Genomic DNA, 15456 nt, shown 5'->3' with positions numbered 1-15456 from the left:
TCGCAGAATTTGTGGGCTTTAAACAGTAACATATATGAAGACGGCAATGTGTATGAAGATAAACCAGGTGAGACTGAGTGTCTCCATTGGGATTCAAGATTCATACATTTAATCAATATAGAAGCTTAGAGGACTCAAGGTTGAATTGCTGTGCTGAGCTCCTGTCCAGACTCTTCATTCTCCACGGAACTTCCAGGATTGACAATATGCCGCAACTTAAAAGACGTGGTAAAATTCTTCTGCTTAACAAACCACGCATTAACCAATTCCCATTCATGGCTCGGGTCTGTAAGTTGGATCTGTAGCGGCACATTAGTGACACAGTCGGACGACAGTGGTAAACAAAACACACCTCGAATCGTCGCAGCATGCTAGGCACGAGCTTGTAAATCTCAAGCAGACTGATATTCTTTCCTATGCAAGTGCGACTGCCCATTCCAAACTGGAACATTGTCCCATTCATCTCCTTGATGCGACGGCGGTCATCCTCTCCTGTAATGCCTTGTGCATCTGGCAACCATCTTTCCGGTCTGTACACCTCTGCATCTTCGCCAAAGATGGCTTTGTTCATATGGATGAGCCAAGCCGAACAGCCCACAATAGTCCCGCCTGGCACAAAATGGCCTGCTATGTCTGCTCCCCCTTCGGGCACCACGCGCTCGAGCGGTAGGCCCGCGGCTGGATGCAGGCGAAACGCCTCCTTGATACAAGCGTCGAGGTAAGGTAGCCGCTGGCTCTCGTGCCAAGTCACGAGGCCGGTGTCCGTATCGGCGAAATGCCCAGAGCGGCCAGCGTCGTCAATCTCAGCCCGCAGACGGGCGAGGGCTGGAGGGTGCTTGAGAAGGAAGTAGAAGACCGCTGAAAGACTGATGGCGGTTGTTTCTGACCCAGCAAATGCCATGCTCACGGCCATCGTCTGAACCAAAGTTTCAGTCATGAATTCCGGGTGCGCTTGATGTGCCGCTAGGAATTTCGACAGTAGATCAGGGGATTTAGCAGCTGAGTTTGTTGCGGATGACGGGTCGAGCTTCTGCTTGGCCAATTCCGGGATTCTCTCAGACATGCGGTTGCTGGCAAATCGCGCCACTGGGAATGTTGCGTCTATGAAGCCCCATTGGGACAGCTTAAGGTAGATCGGGTTTTTGAGTAAAAGACGATCTAGAAAAGGGATTTGCCCAACCTGAGAGTGTCAGAATAACCTTTCTGGAAGACCCGCCATAGAAAGACCCTCTTTATTCGCAGTCGACGACATAGGGGCCAGGGAACACAACATACAGGAGCGACATAGAGGAACAGCCACGACAGATAGCCCACAATTCCATCGATGTCCTTGTTGTTCTCCACGAAACCATGTCTCTTGCCGTAGGTTATCTCTCCGATGACATCAAAGGCGTAGAACTGGAGCCACTGAGGGAAATCACAGCCTTCGGACTTATCAACGTAGATATCCCTCGTCTGTTCCAGAAAGAGCTTTGTGGTGTTATCCACAAAAGGCTCGTATTGGACCAGGGTCGACATTGAAAATGCCGAGTTCACACACCGACGGAATTTGGCATGAAAATCGTTGTCCGTGGAACTGAACAGCGACTGGAGACGGTGACCCTTGGCGATCGATTGTTGAACAACATAGAATTCAGACTGGTTGAATGGTGAGTACAGAGCCACATTCAAATGGAATGAAATCAGCCTGATACCTTGGTAAATCCTTTGTTGAGGCCATAGATTGTCTTCAACGCCCTCGGGTCAGAGAAGGAGAGTGTGTTGGGTCCGAGTCGAACGACATCACCGAACTTCCCGTGGAGTGATCGATGAGTGATCTCAGGCCGGCGGCCATAGACATCAAAGAAGCGCCACAAATCTGTCAGGGAAGCCAGAAGGGGACCTGGGTACTTGTTCAGGCCCTTCGAATATCTATTCTTAACCAGCCACAAGAACAGAGCGATCAAGGAAAAAGGCAACCAGTGTTGTGAAAGGACAGAAACGATGTGGTCAGTTATTCCATGCATAGTGATGGCCCGCGAGATTTCCAAGCTCCCAGAGCATCTGAGAAGGAAGAAGGAAGAAGGTGACTGGATGTCAAATACCAGAAATGATGCGAGCCGTTCGTTCCTCTTTAGAAGACAAGGTGCGTGATCTGGGAGTGAACTGGCACAGGTTCGAATACACAATCGGCACTTCCCATCGCACCTCTCTGCCGTTCGACCAGGGTCGTGTGGAGCAGATGAAGTTGCGAAGTGCAAATTGCCCTATATCATTCATACCAGTAGCCAGAATCACCTGGTGCACACGGCACAAGCGGGTATCCCATCGCCACGGTGCCGTATTCCGCCAGCATTGATCGGCATGACAAAAGTCCCCATCGCAGTCTACACCGATCCAAGCCAGCATGTGGGAGCCATCTGTTCCAATTGGTCTATTTCGACAGGTATCCCTGTTTCCTGGAGAGGCCGTAGCTCGGCGTGCATGCAATCTCGAATTTCGTCATGATACCTCCGATCCCAGGGATCCTGGCACCTATGTGTGCGATCAGCCCAGTCAGAACCGTTGCCATCTTCATGGATGATACCGGCGAGCGAGACAGAAGCGGAATAGCTTTCTCCATATGTCCGTGGAATTGCGGGGGATTCGCTCGCCAGAGCGTGGGGCGACGTGGGGCTTGGGACAAGTGGAAGGTGCAGAACGGCGCGATTCGCGATGCTTCTCATCACCGCCGAGGCGGACGGGATTTCGAACGACCACAACTGCCGAGGCGCCAATGCAGCCCTCCCCGTCGCGAACTCTGCCTGTGACCACGTCTGGCTGCTGCTGGAATACTTGGGGAGCCGTAGCGAGTTGCTTGCTAGACACATTTACGGAAGTTTCTTGCAATCAGTAGTCGGCAGCAGATGGGTAGAGTCGATACTATGTAGGAGCAGACGTAAGAGACAGATTGATACGCTCTGAGCGAACTGGAATACTCAGTTCGCGGCTCCATTGCAATTCTTTTCTCTATTATGTCAAAGATCAAAGACGAAGTGTGTGCATGGTACATGGGATACGGCAAAGAAACTCATAAAATGCTCTGTACTTTCAGAGAGGATCAACCTTCCAATGCAATTCACAATGGACAAATCACAAAAGGAAGCTTCAAAGCTCGTCCTTGATATCGTCCTTTGCCTTCTCCTTCTCCTTCTCCTTCTCATCGTCCTTGCCTTTGTCGGACTCGGGCTGCTTCTCCTTTTTGCCGTTCTTCTTGCCGCCCTTGTTGTTCGGCCGGCCGTTGCCGGCCGTCATGCGCCCGTACAGGCGATTCGTGACACGCTCGAACTCGCGCAAGCGGAAGTCGAGATCCGCGACAGTCAGCACGGGATCATCCGACTCAGTGAGCTTCTCCTGGAGGGCAAGTTGAGTCTCGAACCAGGGCTTAGTAGACTCGAAGAGTGCAGACAGGCTGGACAGATCGGTGGGGGTGAAAAGGGTGTATTTGGGACCGGTGGGCTTCGCCGTTGTGGCGGACTTGGTAGAAGACGTCGAAGAAGACGTGGAAGAAGTAGAGGTCGAGTACGAGTCATCATCAAGATCGTCCAGCGGGTCAACAGAAGCCGCCGGTGTGGCGGTGGAGGAAGAGCTGGTCGACGACTCATCCACAGTCGAGGTGCTTGATTCCGCGAAGGAGGACGAGTAACTCTTCTCGTCCGCCTCGATCTGGTGTACCATCAAGGACTGGAGAGCCTCGGAGTTCTTAAGCATGTCTTGAAGCAATTCCACGCGCTCTGGGCGGATGGAGTTCTCCTTCATACGCTTCAGAGCGGGATTGACAATAGCCTTCAATTCCTTCAGTTTCGACTGGAACTCGGCTGTCTTCGCGTTGTCGCTGTCTTCGTAGAGCCAGTCACTAGTCTTAGAAACCTTCTCCTTCAGAGAGGTCAATTGGGCTTCCTTGACCGCCCTCACAAAGTCGTCACTCTCAATCAGGTCTCGGCTGCGGTAGATGAAGGACTCGAGTTCATTGAGAGCCTCCTCGCGCAGGACACGGTCACGGTCCGAGGAGTCGAAGGCAGTCAGACGACTGCGAATACGGCCTAGCTCCGAGACTGACGGAGCCTTGATCCCAAGGGCCGTTGACTTTAAGCTGATCGGGATGATCTCGAGCTTGATTTGGGCGGTAACCTTGGAGTGGTCCTTCGTGGCGGTAGTAGTAGAAGTTTCGCTTGACGAAGAGCTGGTCGAGGACTCGGTTTCGGGTTCCAGGGTGATCGATTCCTTGGCCTCCCCATCCTCGCCCAGGGGCTCTTGTTCCCCCTTCTTACCGAGACCAAAAAAGCCCTTGACGTCCTCCACAACGCCGCCCTTCTTGGCGTCAACCTCGCAGCTAACATTGCCGCTTGTAACCTCGGGAAGGCCATCGATAGGGCTGAGACGAATGGCAAACTTGGTGGTAATGTTCGCAGTCGAGCAACCGAAGGTATCCTTCAGCTTAGCCACTGATGCAGTCAAGTTCTGGGTCTGGACGCTCAGAACGGGCAGAGCGTTGCTGCCTTCTTCCACTTGCTGATAGAAGCTAAACTCGAAGTCATCCATGTTCTTTACGGTGACTTGCTTCTCAGGGCCGACTTGGGAGGTGGCAGTGAACAGTTTCTGGTTCCGCTCCTTGCCATCCGAGTTCCATCTCAAGACAACAGGGTATGAAGCAGCATCATGGGCACGAATATCCTTGACTCGGAAGCTAGGGCTGAGGGCGGCACCCTTGAATGCTGCACCAAAAACGGCAGCCTCATCTGCGTTAACATTGGTACGGAGCTTCTTGGAAGATCCACAGATTCTCTCCAGCTCCTTCTGGACAAAAGGAGTGCGAATAGCTCCACCATGTAGAACCACGGAGTCAATATCGGCCAGTTTCAGGCCAGCGACTGCCAGGGCTTGCTCGAGAGGAGTTCCAACACGAGCCACGTGCTCCGCGGCCATCTTCTCGAAAGAGGCACGGCTGAGCTTGTACTTAAAGTTGAGCTCTTCATCGTACAGACCCTCAAAGCTGGTGGAGGTGTCCGAGTTGGCGCTCAAAATCTGTCGCACTTTTTCGGAATCCTTCCACAGTCTCGCCATAGTCTTGCCATGTGCCTTGACTTGTTCCGGAGTGACCTTGTCCTTTAGCTTCTTGTCCTCGACCAACCGGGCGACCATATCGTTGACAATAAGATCGTTCAGGGAGTCCCCACCAAGGGTCTTATCCCAGCCAGCTCCAATAACATGGACTTCCTGGATAGTCTTGTTGAAACGACCGACGTCCTTGACCTGGCGGCTCTGGAAGCGCAACACGCTCGCAGTTGTGGACCCAGCACCCATGTCAAAAACAACATGGTACTCGGGCTTCTCTCCATCTGAAACGCTGGGGAACTTTCGGCTGGTGGCGTAATTTAGTCCGACTGCCAAGCCATCGCTAACAAGAGCCTCAATGTTGAGACCAGCCAGTTTCGCCGCCAACGCGAGGCTCCTCTTCTCGTCCGCGGTGTAGAAGGCGGGATACGTGATGACCACGTCACGGATATCGGACCCCTTGCCAGCCAATGCGTCAGCGTTGGCCTTGACCTCCTTCAGTTGCATGGCCAAGATCTCCTCAATCAGGAAAGCGTCTTTTTTCTCCGCCTCTCCGAACCGATTGCTGCGCACTGCCACGGAGCCCCGGCCGTCGGGGGCAGTCTCAAGTTGCAAGGCTGGATACCGGCTCCAGTAGCTCTTGACCGTCTCGTCATTTCCATCGTTAAAAGGCACACCCAACAAGGTCTTCAGGTTGATGTACACATCGTCTGGGTAGCGAGCCGCCAGGGCCAGCGCATTACCGCCATAGAACCGTTCGGGGAAGGGCGCACTGCTTTCTCTTGTCGGCTTGAATGCGATGGCAGCCGACTCTTTGCGCTTTGAATCCTTGCTGAGGACGATTTCGAGGGGAATGCCCGGTTTCACAAGTGCAGCCTTGAAATATTCTGTGCCGATATCAACGCCAATCACGGCCGATCCAGCGGCGGAAGCTGGGCCAGCAAAACTCAGAAGGAAGATCAAGAACGGGAGGATGACGACGGAGAGGAACGGCGAGGTAGGTAGCCGTTGGCGGCCCGGGGGAGCCATGGTCTATGTCTATGCTGCGCACTGTAGGAGTAAGCCAGTTTTCCTCGTCTCGGCAGCTGGTTGATGTTATGAGTCCAACGCACATGAAGACAGGTGTATATAAGCACAAAAACCAACGTAGGTATGGAAGCCGCTCCACCGGATCGCCAAGAGGTGTGTCGGTGGAACGCTGGCCGAGGCACCAGACGGGGAGCTGATGGAGCTATGCAATCGCTTTGTGATGGGGTGGCCGAGGTGGTGTTGAGGAGCGGAAAGTAGAGAAATTGGAATGGGAGAAGAGCTCCACACAGATTATGCCATCCGGGCGCGAGGAGATAGAGTGGCCACCTGGCAAGAGAAACACAACGAGGCTCATCAGAGGCCACGGGTCCGATTATGTCGGAACCAGGAGCCTCGCACTAATGGTTTATCCGTCTTCCACCCTCATCGGTCCCTGGACTATACCTAGACGGGTAGTCACTCCTCTACCCAACATCGAATGATGAGCTGAAAATGCCTAGGTACTTTCCAAAGAAACGTTCCATTTCACAACAATCCTTTTTCCTAGGGAATCTTTCAATCTACTGCTTAGAGGTCCAAATCTGGCTGGGACTCATAATCATCTCATCCAGTGCCTTTCCGGGAGTCACCCAGGGAAGCACAGGCATCTTGTCGTCCACCTTAACGTCCAGCAAGGATGGACCTTCGGAGCGAATGAACCACTCGAGTTTGTCTGTGATATCGGACGCAGCATCCAATCGCCGAGCTGCAACGCCCATCCCATTAGCCACCTTCACGAAGCCTGGATTCCGTTGGTGCGCGTGAGTGTATCGCTGGTCGTGATCGAGAGCCTGCCATGATGTGACCATGCCCTGCTCGTCGTTGTTGAGCACCAAGATCTTGACTTTGGCCCCAAACTCCGCAGCCGTAGACATCTCATGCAGCGACATACTCAGGGAGGCGTCCCCATCAATATCAATGACGATGGCATCAGGTTGCGCCACATGGGCGCCAATGGCTGCAGGAAGTCCGAAGCCCATGGTCCCAGCTCCCCCGGAAGTGATCAACGAGCGATCCCCCGTCCATCGGAAGAACTGGGCGGCCCACATCTGATGCGATCCAACGCCAGTGGTAACAATGGTCCGTTCGCGCAGCTTCTCGGTGAGCTCACTCAGCCGGAGAATGACAAATTCGGGGGAGATCCGCGTTGCATGCTTCGGAGGCGTTGGCTTGATCGGGAATGTGTTCTTCCAATGGGAAATCTGGCCCATCCACTCCGGCCTGTTCTCTACCGCCCGGATATGTGGCAGAAATTCAATGAGACCGGCAGTCACATCGCCCTGGACAAATTCATCACACGCAATGACTTTGTTGATATGTGGGGGATGGATCTCGAAGTGGATGATACACCTCGTTGGTCTTTGCTGGCTGCTCTAGCGACAGGAGCAAAGCGACTGGAGTCGCCCACTGCACGATCGTCAGAACGTGCTCCTAGAGCAATTACCAAGTCCGCCTCTTGGATGGCCTTGTTGGCATATGCAGTACCATGCATTCCTAGCATGCGAAGGGACTTGGAATTGTGCTCGTCGAAACAGCCAAGACGGAGGAGACTAGTGGCAACCGGAATACAGGCCGTTTCGGCCAATTGTGCCAGTACTTGCGGGCCTGCAGCACATGAAAGCACTCCATTGCCTGCGTAGGTGACGGGCTTCTGAGCTCGGTTGATCAGATCGGCACATCGTTTGATTCTCGCTGACCGGTCGATGGCGAGGATATCGGATGGCTGAATGGGGTTGTCCCACTGAGGAAGGCCACGGTGCGATGAAGCCAATGGCGCAGGAGTATCCAGAACAGCACTTGTCACATCCTTGGGGAGCGCCACGAGGACAGGGCCCTGTCTTCCACTCCCAGCAATGCGGAATGCATCATTCATTCGAGCAGGAAGATCTCGGATGTCGCGTACCACAGTATTCCATTTGGTACAAGGACCCGTGATGCCAATCACATCCGCTTCTTGAAAGGCATCCGTGCCGATAGCATGGGTAGAAACTTGGCCGACAAGAACAACTAGTGGAGTGCCATCTTTCAGCGCGTCCTGCAAAGTTGTGATGAGGTTGGTTGTCCCCGGCCCCGAGGTGGTCAGAACGACTCCTGGTTTCCGCGCGGCGCGAGCATATCCCTGTGCCATATGACCGGCGCCTTGTTTATGTCGCGGAAGAATAAATCGGAAGTCCGGACAGTCGTGTAGAGCATCAAAGACGGGCATGATGGTCCCGCCGGGATATCCAACTGCGCGCGTGGATGTCAGTTCCTATACCATCGGCTTGCACAGGGAAATAAAGACACGCCCTTCCTCTTCCATCGACCACATCAACTTACAGCTCGAATCAACCTTCTGTCTTCGGAGCATCTCACATACAATCTGGCCCCCGGTCAATCCCACCAGGGATCGGTCGGGTGCGTATACCGATTTGTTACTTGCTCTGGTGGTTATAGTAGAATGAAAAGGAAAGACTGGAATCCTCGATCTTCAATTCCAAGACCATCGGCCGCTATCGATGATATTTTGGCCCTCCGTGCACTTCTTGAAAGTCTAGTATGAAGCCCCGAAGATTGAATTGGCGATGTAAGTGACGCTTGGAAAGTATTCTTACTGGCAATCACCGGACGGCGTAGATGTTTGGACTCGATAACACTCTCCGCGCGGAGAACCCTGGGTGCCTGAGTGTACATGTGTGACGAGAGCACTGGTCTTGAATTCAAACTGAAGTGAAAATAGGGTCCATCCTGCGAGAGGGAAGTGATATTGTTCTTTTTAAGCCCTCTGATGAAACCCTTTACGCGAGATTTCCCACCATATACGATCCAGCCTCACGGATGACTTAGTGTGTGCAGGTACCTTCAGTGCACATGGTCTATCTATATCAGTTTACGATTGATTATCAGCATTTTTGATCATACAACCGGCATAGGCGTTTTGGTCAACGGGTTGCGGGTTTTTTTTGTCGGTGCCGGATTTGGATATTTGCAGGAAATCGATTTCTCAATACTGTCACTTGCCGATGGAATTCCAAAATTTGTTGCATGCATCTTCGGGGTTTGAGAAATTGCATTTAGCTTGACGATATGAGAAACCAACGCGGGCCCTAGAATGTATTTGGACATACATACATGTATGATCTCATGTGCAACGTGCCACGTCTAAGTCAGCAACCTCAGCTTCCCACCATCTTTGTAAACACTACGTAGCTCTCCTATTCCATATATCTATCAGTGAATTGCAAGTACCGCAAATCAACCGAATAGAGCGTAGGAAAGGTGTCGGAAACGGTGTGCCCATTGAGACGATCATTTCCAGCTTTAGTATCCACTGCAGTAGAACCCATTCCATGCGATCCAATGGTTCTAGCCCATCTTGTCGCCTAGAATTCAGGCTCAAGCTCATGATCCAGATTATAGAAAGAATCTTCCAATTCCAATCTACTTCTGCCAACCTTCAATCTCGATTTCGCAATCGCCAGTTCCTTTGACGATCGCACAGTACCCCCAAAGTTCATTTCGTTCATACCCATTCGACGAAACACACCAAATAACTCTAGTCGAAAAAAGGAAGAATGACCCAGATCCCGGAGAAGCAATGGGCTCAGGTCTTGGAGAGCAACGGTTCAGGTAATCATCAATTCCTTTCGTTTGAACGTCTTCTCTCCCTTCCGAATTGCCTTCGTTGCTCAACGCCTGTATAGCTTTGCAGTTGACCGAGGTTCCGGTTCCTGTGCCTGGTCCTACTGAACTGCTAGTCAATATCAAATATTCGGGAGTCTGTCACTCCGATCTGCACGCGTGGAAAGGGGACTGGCCACTTGGCTGCAAGAAAGGTCTTATCGGTAGGTGCTGGGCTTCTCAGAGCACCCTCTTCAACTCGTTCACGGTGTAAAAACTCCCATGCTGACATTCTTAAGGCGGTCATGAGGGCGTGGGGATTGTCGTTGCGACCGGAGCAGGAGTGAAAGAGGTGGCTCTGGGTGACCAGGTTGGAATCCAGGTGAGAGAAGAATGCTTCTCCCTATTGTTCATGCCTCCGTTCTGTCAGGGATACTAAAGACCTACTCGGCATCAAGTGGCTCAACAGTATCTGTGGCTCCTGCGTGTCCTGTCTCTCGGATGATCCAAGGTCCTGTGCAAGCGCTCAACTTACTGGATACACCACGGACGGTACCTTCCAACAGTACTCAATCTGTGAGGAATCCTGTGCCGTTCGAATTCCTCGAGAAGCGCCTCTAGACACGGTTGCTCCCGTAAGTGATCTTCTCTTTCGTTTTCTTTGCCTGATTACCCGGCGCATTCGCACGCGATTTCATTCTAATCACCCGAACTTAGATTCTTTGCGCTGGCGTGACTGTCTATCGTGCTCTTCAGGAGACCGGCGCCCAGCCAGGCCAGATTGTTGGTATGATCTCGTTCCAATGGCATTTCCCACCACTATCCCTGCTTGGTGTTGACGAGCATGTTAGCTATTGCTGGTGCAAGTGGGGGACTTGGGACCCTAGCTTGTCAATATGCGAAGGCGATGGGGTTTCGAGTACTTGCAATCTCCAGCGGAGCTGAGAAGAGAAGACACTGTGAGAGACTAGGTGTGGATTATTTTGCGGACTATCGACATGCCAAGGACCTCACCCTAGAGATTCAAAAGCTCACTTACGGCGGGCCTCATGCTGTGGTTGTGGTCTCCTCAGATGATCGTCCCATCTCCCAAGCTGTTGAGGTGAGAGATCCTACATTAATCCCCATTTGGCTAGCAACATTCTCATTTGGTACTGTCTCCCCATGACGAAAGGCATCTTGACTAACTTGGAAATTGCAGTATATCAGATCTCGGGGAACGATTGTGTTAGTTGGCTTGCCGCCAGGGGCAGTCATCAAAGCCGATCTGTTCTCTGTCATTTTTCGTATGATCACCATCAAGGGATCTTAAATTGGCACCAGAGAAGATACCGAGGAGGCATTGCGGCTCTTCCTTCGTAAAAATATGGCTATGCAATGCCAGTTCATGGAACTTGCGCAATTACCTCAAGTCTACGATATGATGGAGAAAGGTAAGCGATGCCTTGCCATCAAATTACTAGTCTTCCTACGCGTTCCCAGCTGACCATAGGATGGAAAATCATTTGCAGCAAGTATCAAAGGTCGAATAATCTTGAAACTTCCCGAGAATACGAATATGGCCGAGCTGTTTACCTCGCCCAGCTTGTTGCCATCATTGACCACTCCAAAGTTTTCACCGACAGAGCACAATATCGGCACTCTCTTGGCCTATCGAATGGAAGAGCTGGGAGTCCGAGATTTCTTTGCCGTCCCAGGTACTTGCACCCCCATTCCATCAATGCCGAGTAAAGCTTACTAAATAAAACTGCGATTATTGAAAGGTGACTCAAATCTGCTTCTTCTTGATGAGATTTTGAAAAGTCCAAGCTTGCGCCTGATTGGGTGTTGTAATGAGTTGAATGCCGGCTACGCTGCAGACGGATACGCGCGAACTTCCCCCTCGAAAGTGGCAGTCGTGGTAGTAACCTATACTGTTGGAAGTATTTCACTGCTGAATGCAATTGCAGGGGCCTGTTCGGAGGGCCTGAAGGTCATCGTTATCTCAGGCTGTCCGAGCTCAAAATTGCTGACTGCGGAGAATGCCCTGCATCATACGACAGGGGGCGCCGACAAGAACCAAGCACTGCGACTATTCCAAGAGTTCACAGCTACTTCAATCCGCCTGGACTCAAGTGAAGATGCGGCACTGCGTCTAGATGACGCTCTGTCTCAATGCATTCATCAATCATTGCCAATCTACATTGAGATTCCCACCGATGTGGTGCAGGTTGTGGGCAATCCAGCAACGCCTTTGCGGATTTCACCTCCAACAGTGTCTCGATCAGGGGCCATCGATTAAGCTCTGCCCCCGCTAATCAGCACATGGAATGCAGCACGCCGGCCGATATTAATCATCGGTGCTCTGGCACATCTCTTCCTTTCGACAGAGGCTCTTGTGACACTGGCTAATAAACTGGGTTGTGCCGTCTTTTGTCAGCCAGATGCCAAATCCACTCTACCAGAGTCGCACCCGCAGTTTGTGGGAACCTTTTGGGCCACAGCTTCTAGCTCCGAATGTCGAGATGTGGTGATGGACTCTGACCTCTGGGTGGTTCTTGGAGGGCGCTGGTCTGATATGCATACGCTGGGGGGGCTCGATATCCAAGAGGAGCGCTGGCGCATGATTGATATCCAAGAAAGGTCTATCCGTATGCCGAATGGTCGATTGATTCAAGACTTCTGCCTGGCTGATGTCCTTGGGGCTTTTCTAATGTCTTCGATTTCGCCAAAGAGAGATACACTTCTTGAATTCCAGTGGAAGGCTCGCCAGCGCACCAGAGTCAACAGTCCTGGACTCGGGGAAGCTCTCACTGTGCGTGGAATTGTGGATGGCATTCAACGACTGATAACAAGCAAGGATACATTAATCGCTGATGCAGGAGATGCTTGGTTTAATGCCGTTGAGATTCCACTCCCAAAGGGCGCGGGTTTTGAAATCCAGCTTGTTTAGGAATCACTGGGATGGAGTCTACCTGCTGCACTTGGCTGCCAGCTAGCTCGTCCAGATGGGCGAGCAATCCTCGTGATTGGTGACGGTGCCTTTCAAATGACTGCTCAAGAGCTAAGTACTGCCATCCGAAGCAGATCCAATATGATAGTATTTATATTGAACAATCTGGGTTATCAAATAGAGGTAAGTACTACTTTGCTCTTTCAGTGCGCACCTATCCTGTTTCGAAACTCCTTGACTTCTGGCTCCTTAGGTCTGAATGGAACAAGAAGCCTTGACTAATATATCTCAAACCTCTTATCTTGATCTTACAGACTGCAATTCATGATGGACCCTATAATTACATCGCCAATTGGAACTATGCCACCTTCGCCTCCGCCTTGTCCACACCCAAGCATACCAGAACATGCAACAATCCGTTCGCATCTAAATTGGAAAAGGATCTCGGTGTCAATCCAGCATTTTTCTCAACACAAATCAAAACGCAAGCGGATCTGCTGTCAGCATTAGACCGCGTCAATCATGAGCCGTGGAAACTGGCCGTCTTGGAGTGTTGCATTCAGCCAGACGATGTGAGTCCTGGACTATGGCAGCTTGCAGGCGCTCTCCAGACAAAGCGCCTTGATGAGTAATTTTGTCTTGGTTGGAATCCTTTCTCTAGCTCAAATTCTCCTTCGTTAGCTCATGTTGGCTCTTATCTTACCTTTACCCCTGTAACAACTTGCTCATGCACTCGTGGCAGACCTTGGGTAACAGCCGTCTGTAATTGAATCAATTCAAACCAACTTGAATATTCTGGAGGCCCATTGGTAGGCCCTGGCAATGTAATATTCACCCTTGGAGTGCATTTACCAGGAGTATTTACAGATTGTAGTTGTTTAAAATAATTAGCTTTGGGAATTTGAAGATGCCCGAGGTCTCATATGTGGTCTTCAGAAAGAACTTATATAGCAGGTTTCACATCCATTAGAGACTATTTTATGCAGAACTAAACAAAGGCGTGCATCTCATACCCATGGGTCGTAAGGAACGTCAAGTCATTAACCAGACCTCATCAAGCGGAATCCCCCTTCAACCAGGGTGCAGAAAGAGGACGCATTCACAAAATTAGGATAAGAAGATGCGCGATCCATGTACTCATTCATCCCCACGAATAACCTCCTTTTTGGTTTTTCCTGGTGCTTATCGCCGATCGCATCCAATCCCTTAAATACCTTGTTACCTGAAACCTCTTCAGGGTAATAGTGTATCGCATTATCTGATTGGTTAAACCAGAGCCAGAAGCACAGCGATTCCAGGCAGAAGACCGGCTAGGGACATCTGGAATTGAGGAGAGGCTCCATTAAATACCGGCGTGGAAGATGGAGCAGGTGTGCTTGAAGAGGAGGCAGGGGCACTGGAAGAGACTGGAACGACTGAAACCGAGACCTCCACGGGGGAGATGGCCGGTGCAGGAGTCGCGGGCTCAACCTGGGAAACCACTGGAGCTGGGGATGTAGTCTCGACAGAAGTGGGCTGAAGGGCCGGGCTGGAGCCAGGCAGGACAGCAGTAGTACCGGGCTGGTTGGTAGGTAGAGTGCATCCCTCGCTGCAGGTGACAACTGACGTAATAACCAGGGTGCTAGTCTGGGTGACTGGGTGACTGACAATAGACGATCCGCTAGTAATAACTGTCCATGTGACGTGGAAGTTAGAACAATGGTACTGGTACAAACCGGTCGTTTTCACTTACCAGGGCAGGTCGTTGTGGTGTAGGTAGATGTAATGGTTGTCACTGGGGGAGGGCTCTCAGTCTCAGTGGGGCACGGGGTCGAGCTAGCTGGAGGCAGCGAGATCAAAGTTGTCGTCTCGCAGGGAGTGGAAGTTGGAGGCGCGGGAGGCGGAAAGCCTGGGGTAGATGTCTCGCAAGGAGTTGAAATTGGGGGTGAAGGGGGAGATGACCCAGGAGTAGAAGTTTCACATGGTGTAGAGCTTGGAGGTGGCGGTGGGAAGCCCGGGGTAGAAGTTGGGGGTGGAGGAACCACTGAGCTTGGAGTCGACGTCTCGCGCGGAGTAGATGTTGGAGGAGGCGGTGGTGGTGGTGAAGATGGCGTCGACGTCTCGCATGGTGTGGGCGGCGGCGGAGTTGCAGTCGAAATCTCACACGGAGTCGTGGTAGCAGTCACAATTGGCGTCGGGGTCTCGGTTCCAGTCTCACAGGGAGTTGACACTGGCGGCGGCGGCGTGTGGTGATTATCACCTCTGCCACCTTTACCATCCCGGATGGCGATCCGGAAATTGCCAGCGGGGGCTCTCAGCACAGCATTGGCCGAGGTCAAGCTGGTAATATAGAGCAGGAGAATAGAGATGCTCCGCATTCTTTCTAGCAAACGAGCGGTATGCTAGAGTGATGTGATGTATTGGCCACAAGTTATATGTAGAAGTTCCTTGAACGAAAGACAAGCAGGAACCGTAGCGAAAGAGTTCCTGGAACAGATTGATTTCAAACCCAGAAGCCGGGTTGAAGGAAGGAGAATGAGCGGGGTTTATATGTTCAGCCTCAGATGCAGGTGCACGACTGCCCGGTCTGGTACTGGGGTGTCCGCCATGTTGTCCTAGATTGGTTGATAGTCATGTCTCCATCCGGTTGGCTGGGAGAGCTCACCCGTACAACCGTGGTACCAAAACATGATCAGATGCTTTAGTGGCAATTCAACTTGACAATTTAACCAAATCGGGCATCACCATTGCATCAAGCAGATTTTCCGTGTCTATATCCAGAATATGGAGGCGGGTCAACATAT

The 15456-nt window shown here is 51.7% G+C and overlaps 6 protein-coding genes across 6 annotated transcripts; 2 read left to right on the top strand and 4 right to left on the bottom strand.

Annotated features, from left to right (window-relative positions):
- Positions 1–134: 134 nt before the first annotated feature.
- N7459_007653 (cytochrome P450) lies at positions 135–2006 on the bottom strand (the record flags this gene model as incomplete). The annotated part of the gene is made up of 4 exons (XM_056946821.1): positions 135–299; positions 353–1180; positions 1276–1638; positions 1695–2006. The coding sequence occupies 4 exons, from the start codon at positions 2004–2006 to the stop codon at positions 135–137; spliced, it is 1668 nt and encodes a 555-aa protein (XP_056798820.1).
- A 1120-nt stretch (positions 2007–3126) lies between these two features.
- On the bottom strand, positions 3127–6102 carry N7459_007652 (Hsp70 family protein; the record flags this gene model as incomplete). The annotated part of the gene is made up of 1 exon (XM_056946820.1): positions 3127–6102. The coding sequence occupies one exon, from the start codon at positions 6100–6102 to the stop codon at positions 3127–3129; it is 2976 nt and encodes a 991-aa protein (XP_056798819.1).
- Positions 6103–6662: 560 nt separating this feature from the next.
- Positions 6663–8814, bottom strand: N7459_007651 (Thiamine pyrophosphate enzyme C-terminal TPP-binding; the record flags this gene model as incomplete). The annotated part of the gene is made up of 3 exons (XM_056946819.1): positions 6663–7514; positions 7586–8370; positions 8736–8814. 3 exons carry the CDS (start codon positions 8812–8814, stop codon positions 6663–6665), a joined length of 1716 nt encoding a protein of 571 aa, XP_056798818.1.
- Positions 8815–9695: 881 nt separating this feature from the next.
- On the top strand, positions 9696–11053 carry N7459_007650 (zinc-dependent alcohol dehydrogenase; the record flags this gene model as incomplete). Its single annotated transcript, XM_056946818.1, has 7 exons — positions 9696–9750; positions 9825–9965; positions 10041–10123; positions 10200–10376; positions 10459–10528; positions 10593–10843; positions 10943–11053. 7 exons carry the CDS (start codon positions 9696–9698, stop codon positions 11051–11053), a joined length of 888 nt encoding a protein of 295 aa, XP_056798817.1.
- A 54-nt stretch (positions 11054–11107) lies between these two features.
- N7459_007649 (uncharacterized protein) lies at positions 11108–11482 on the top strand (the record flags this gene model as incomplete). Its single annotated transcript, XM_056946817.1, has 2 exons — positions 11108–11174; positions 11253–11482. 2 exons carry the CDS (start codon positions 11108–11110, stop codon positions 11480–11482), a joined length of 297 nt encoding a protein of 98 aa, XP_056798816.1.
- Positions 11483–13939: 2457 nt separating this feature from the next.
- On the bottom strand, positions 13940–15030 carry N7459_007648 (uncharacterized protein; the record flags this gene model as incomplete). Its single annotated transcript, XM_056946816.1, has 2 exons — positions 13940–14343; positions 14406–15030. The coding sequence occupies 2 exons, from the start codon at positions 15028–15030 to the stop codon at positions 13940–13942; spliced, it is 1029 nt and encodes a 342-aa protein (XP_056798815.1).
- Between the last annotated feature and the right edge of the window lie 426 nt (positions 15031–15456).

This window comes from Penicillium hispanicum (assembly GCF_028827665.1).
Source record: "Penicillium hispanicum strain IBT 35686 chromosome Unknown utg000006l_segment0_segment0, whole genome shotgun sequence".
Classification (NCBI taxonomy): Eukaryota; Fungi; Ascomycota; class Eurotiomycetes; order Eurotiales; family Aspergillaceae; genus Penicillium; species Penicillium hispanicum.
Note: the sequence above shows the minus strand (reverse complement) of the source record. Positions and strands in the feature narration are given on the sequence as shown.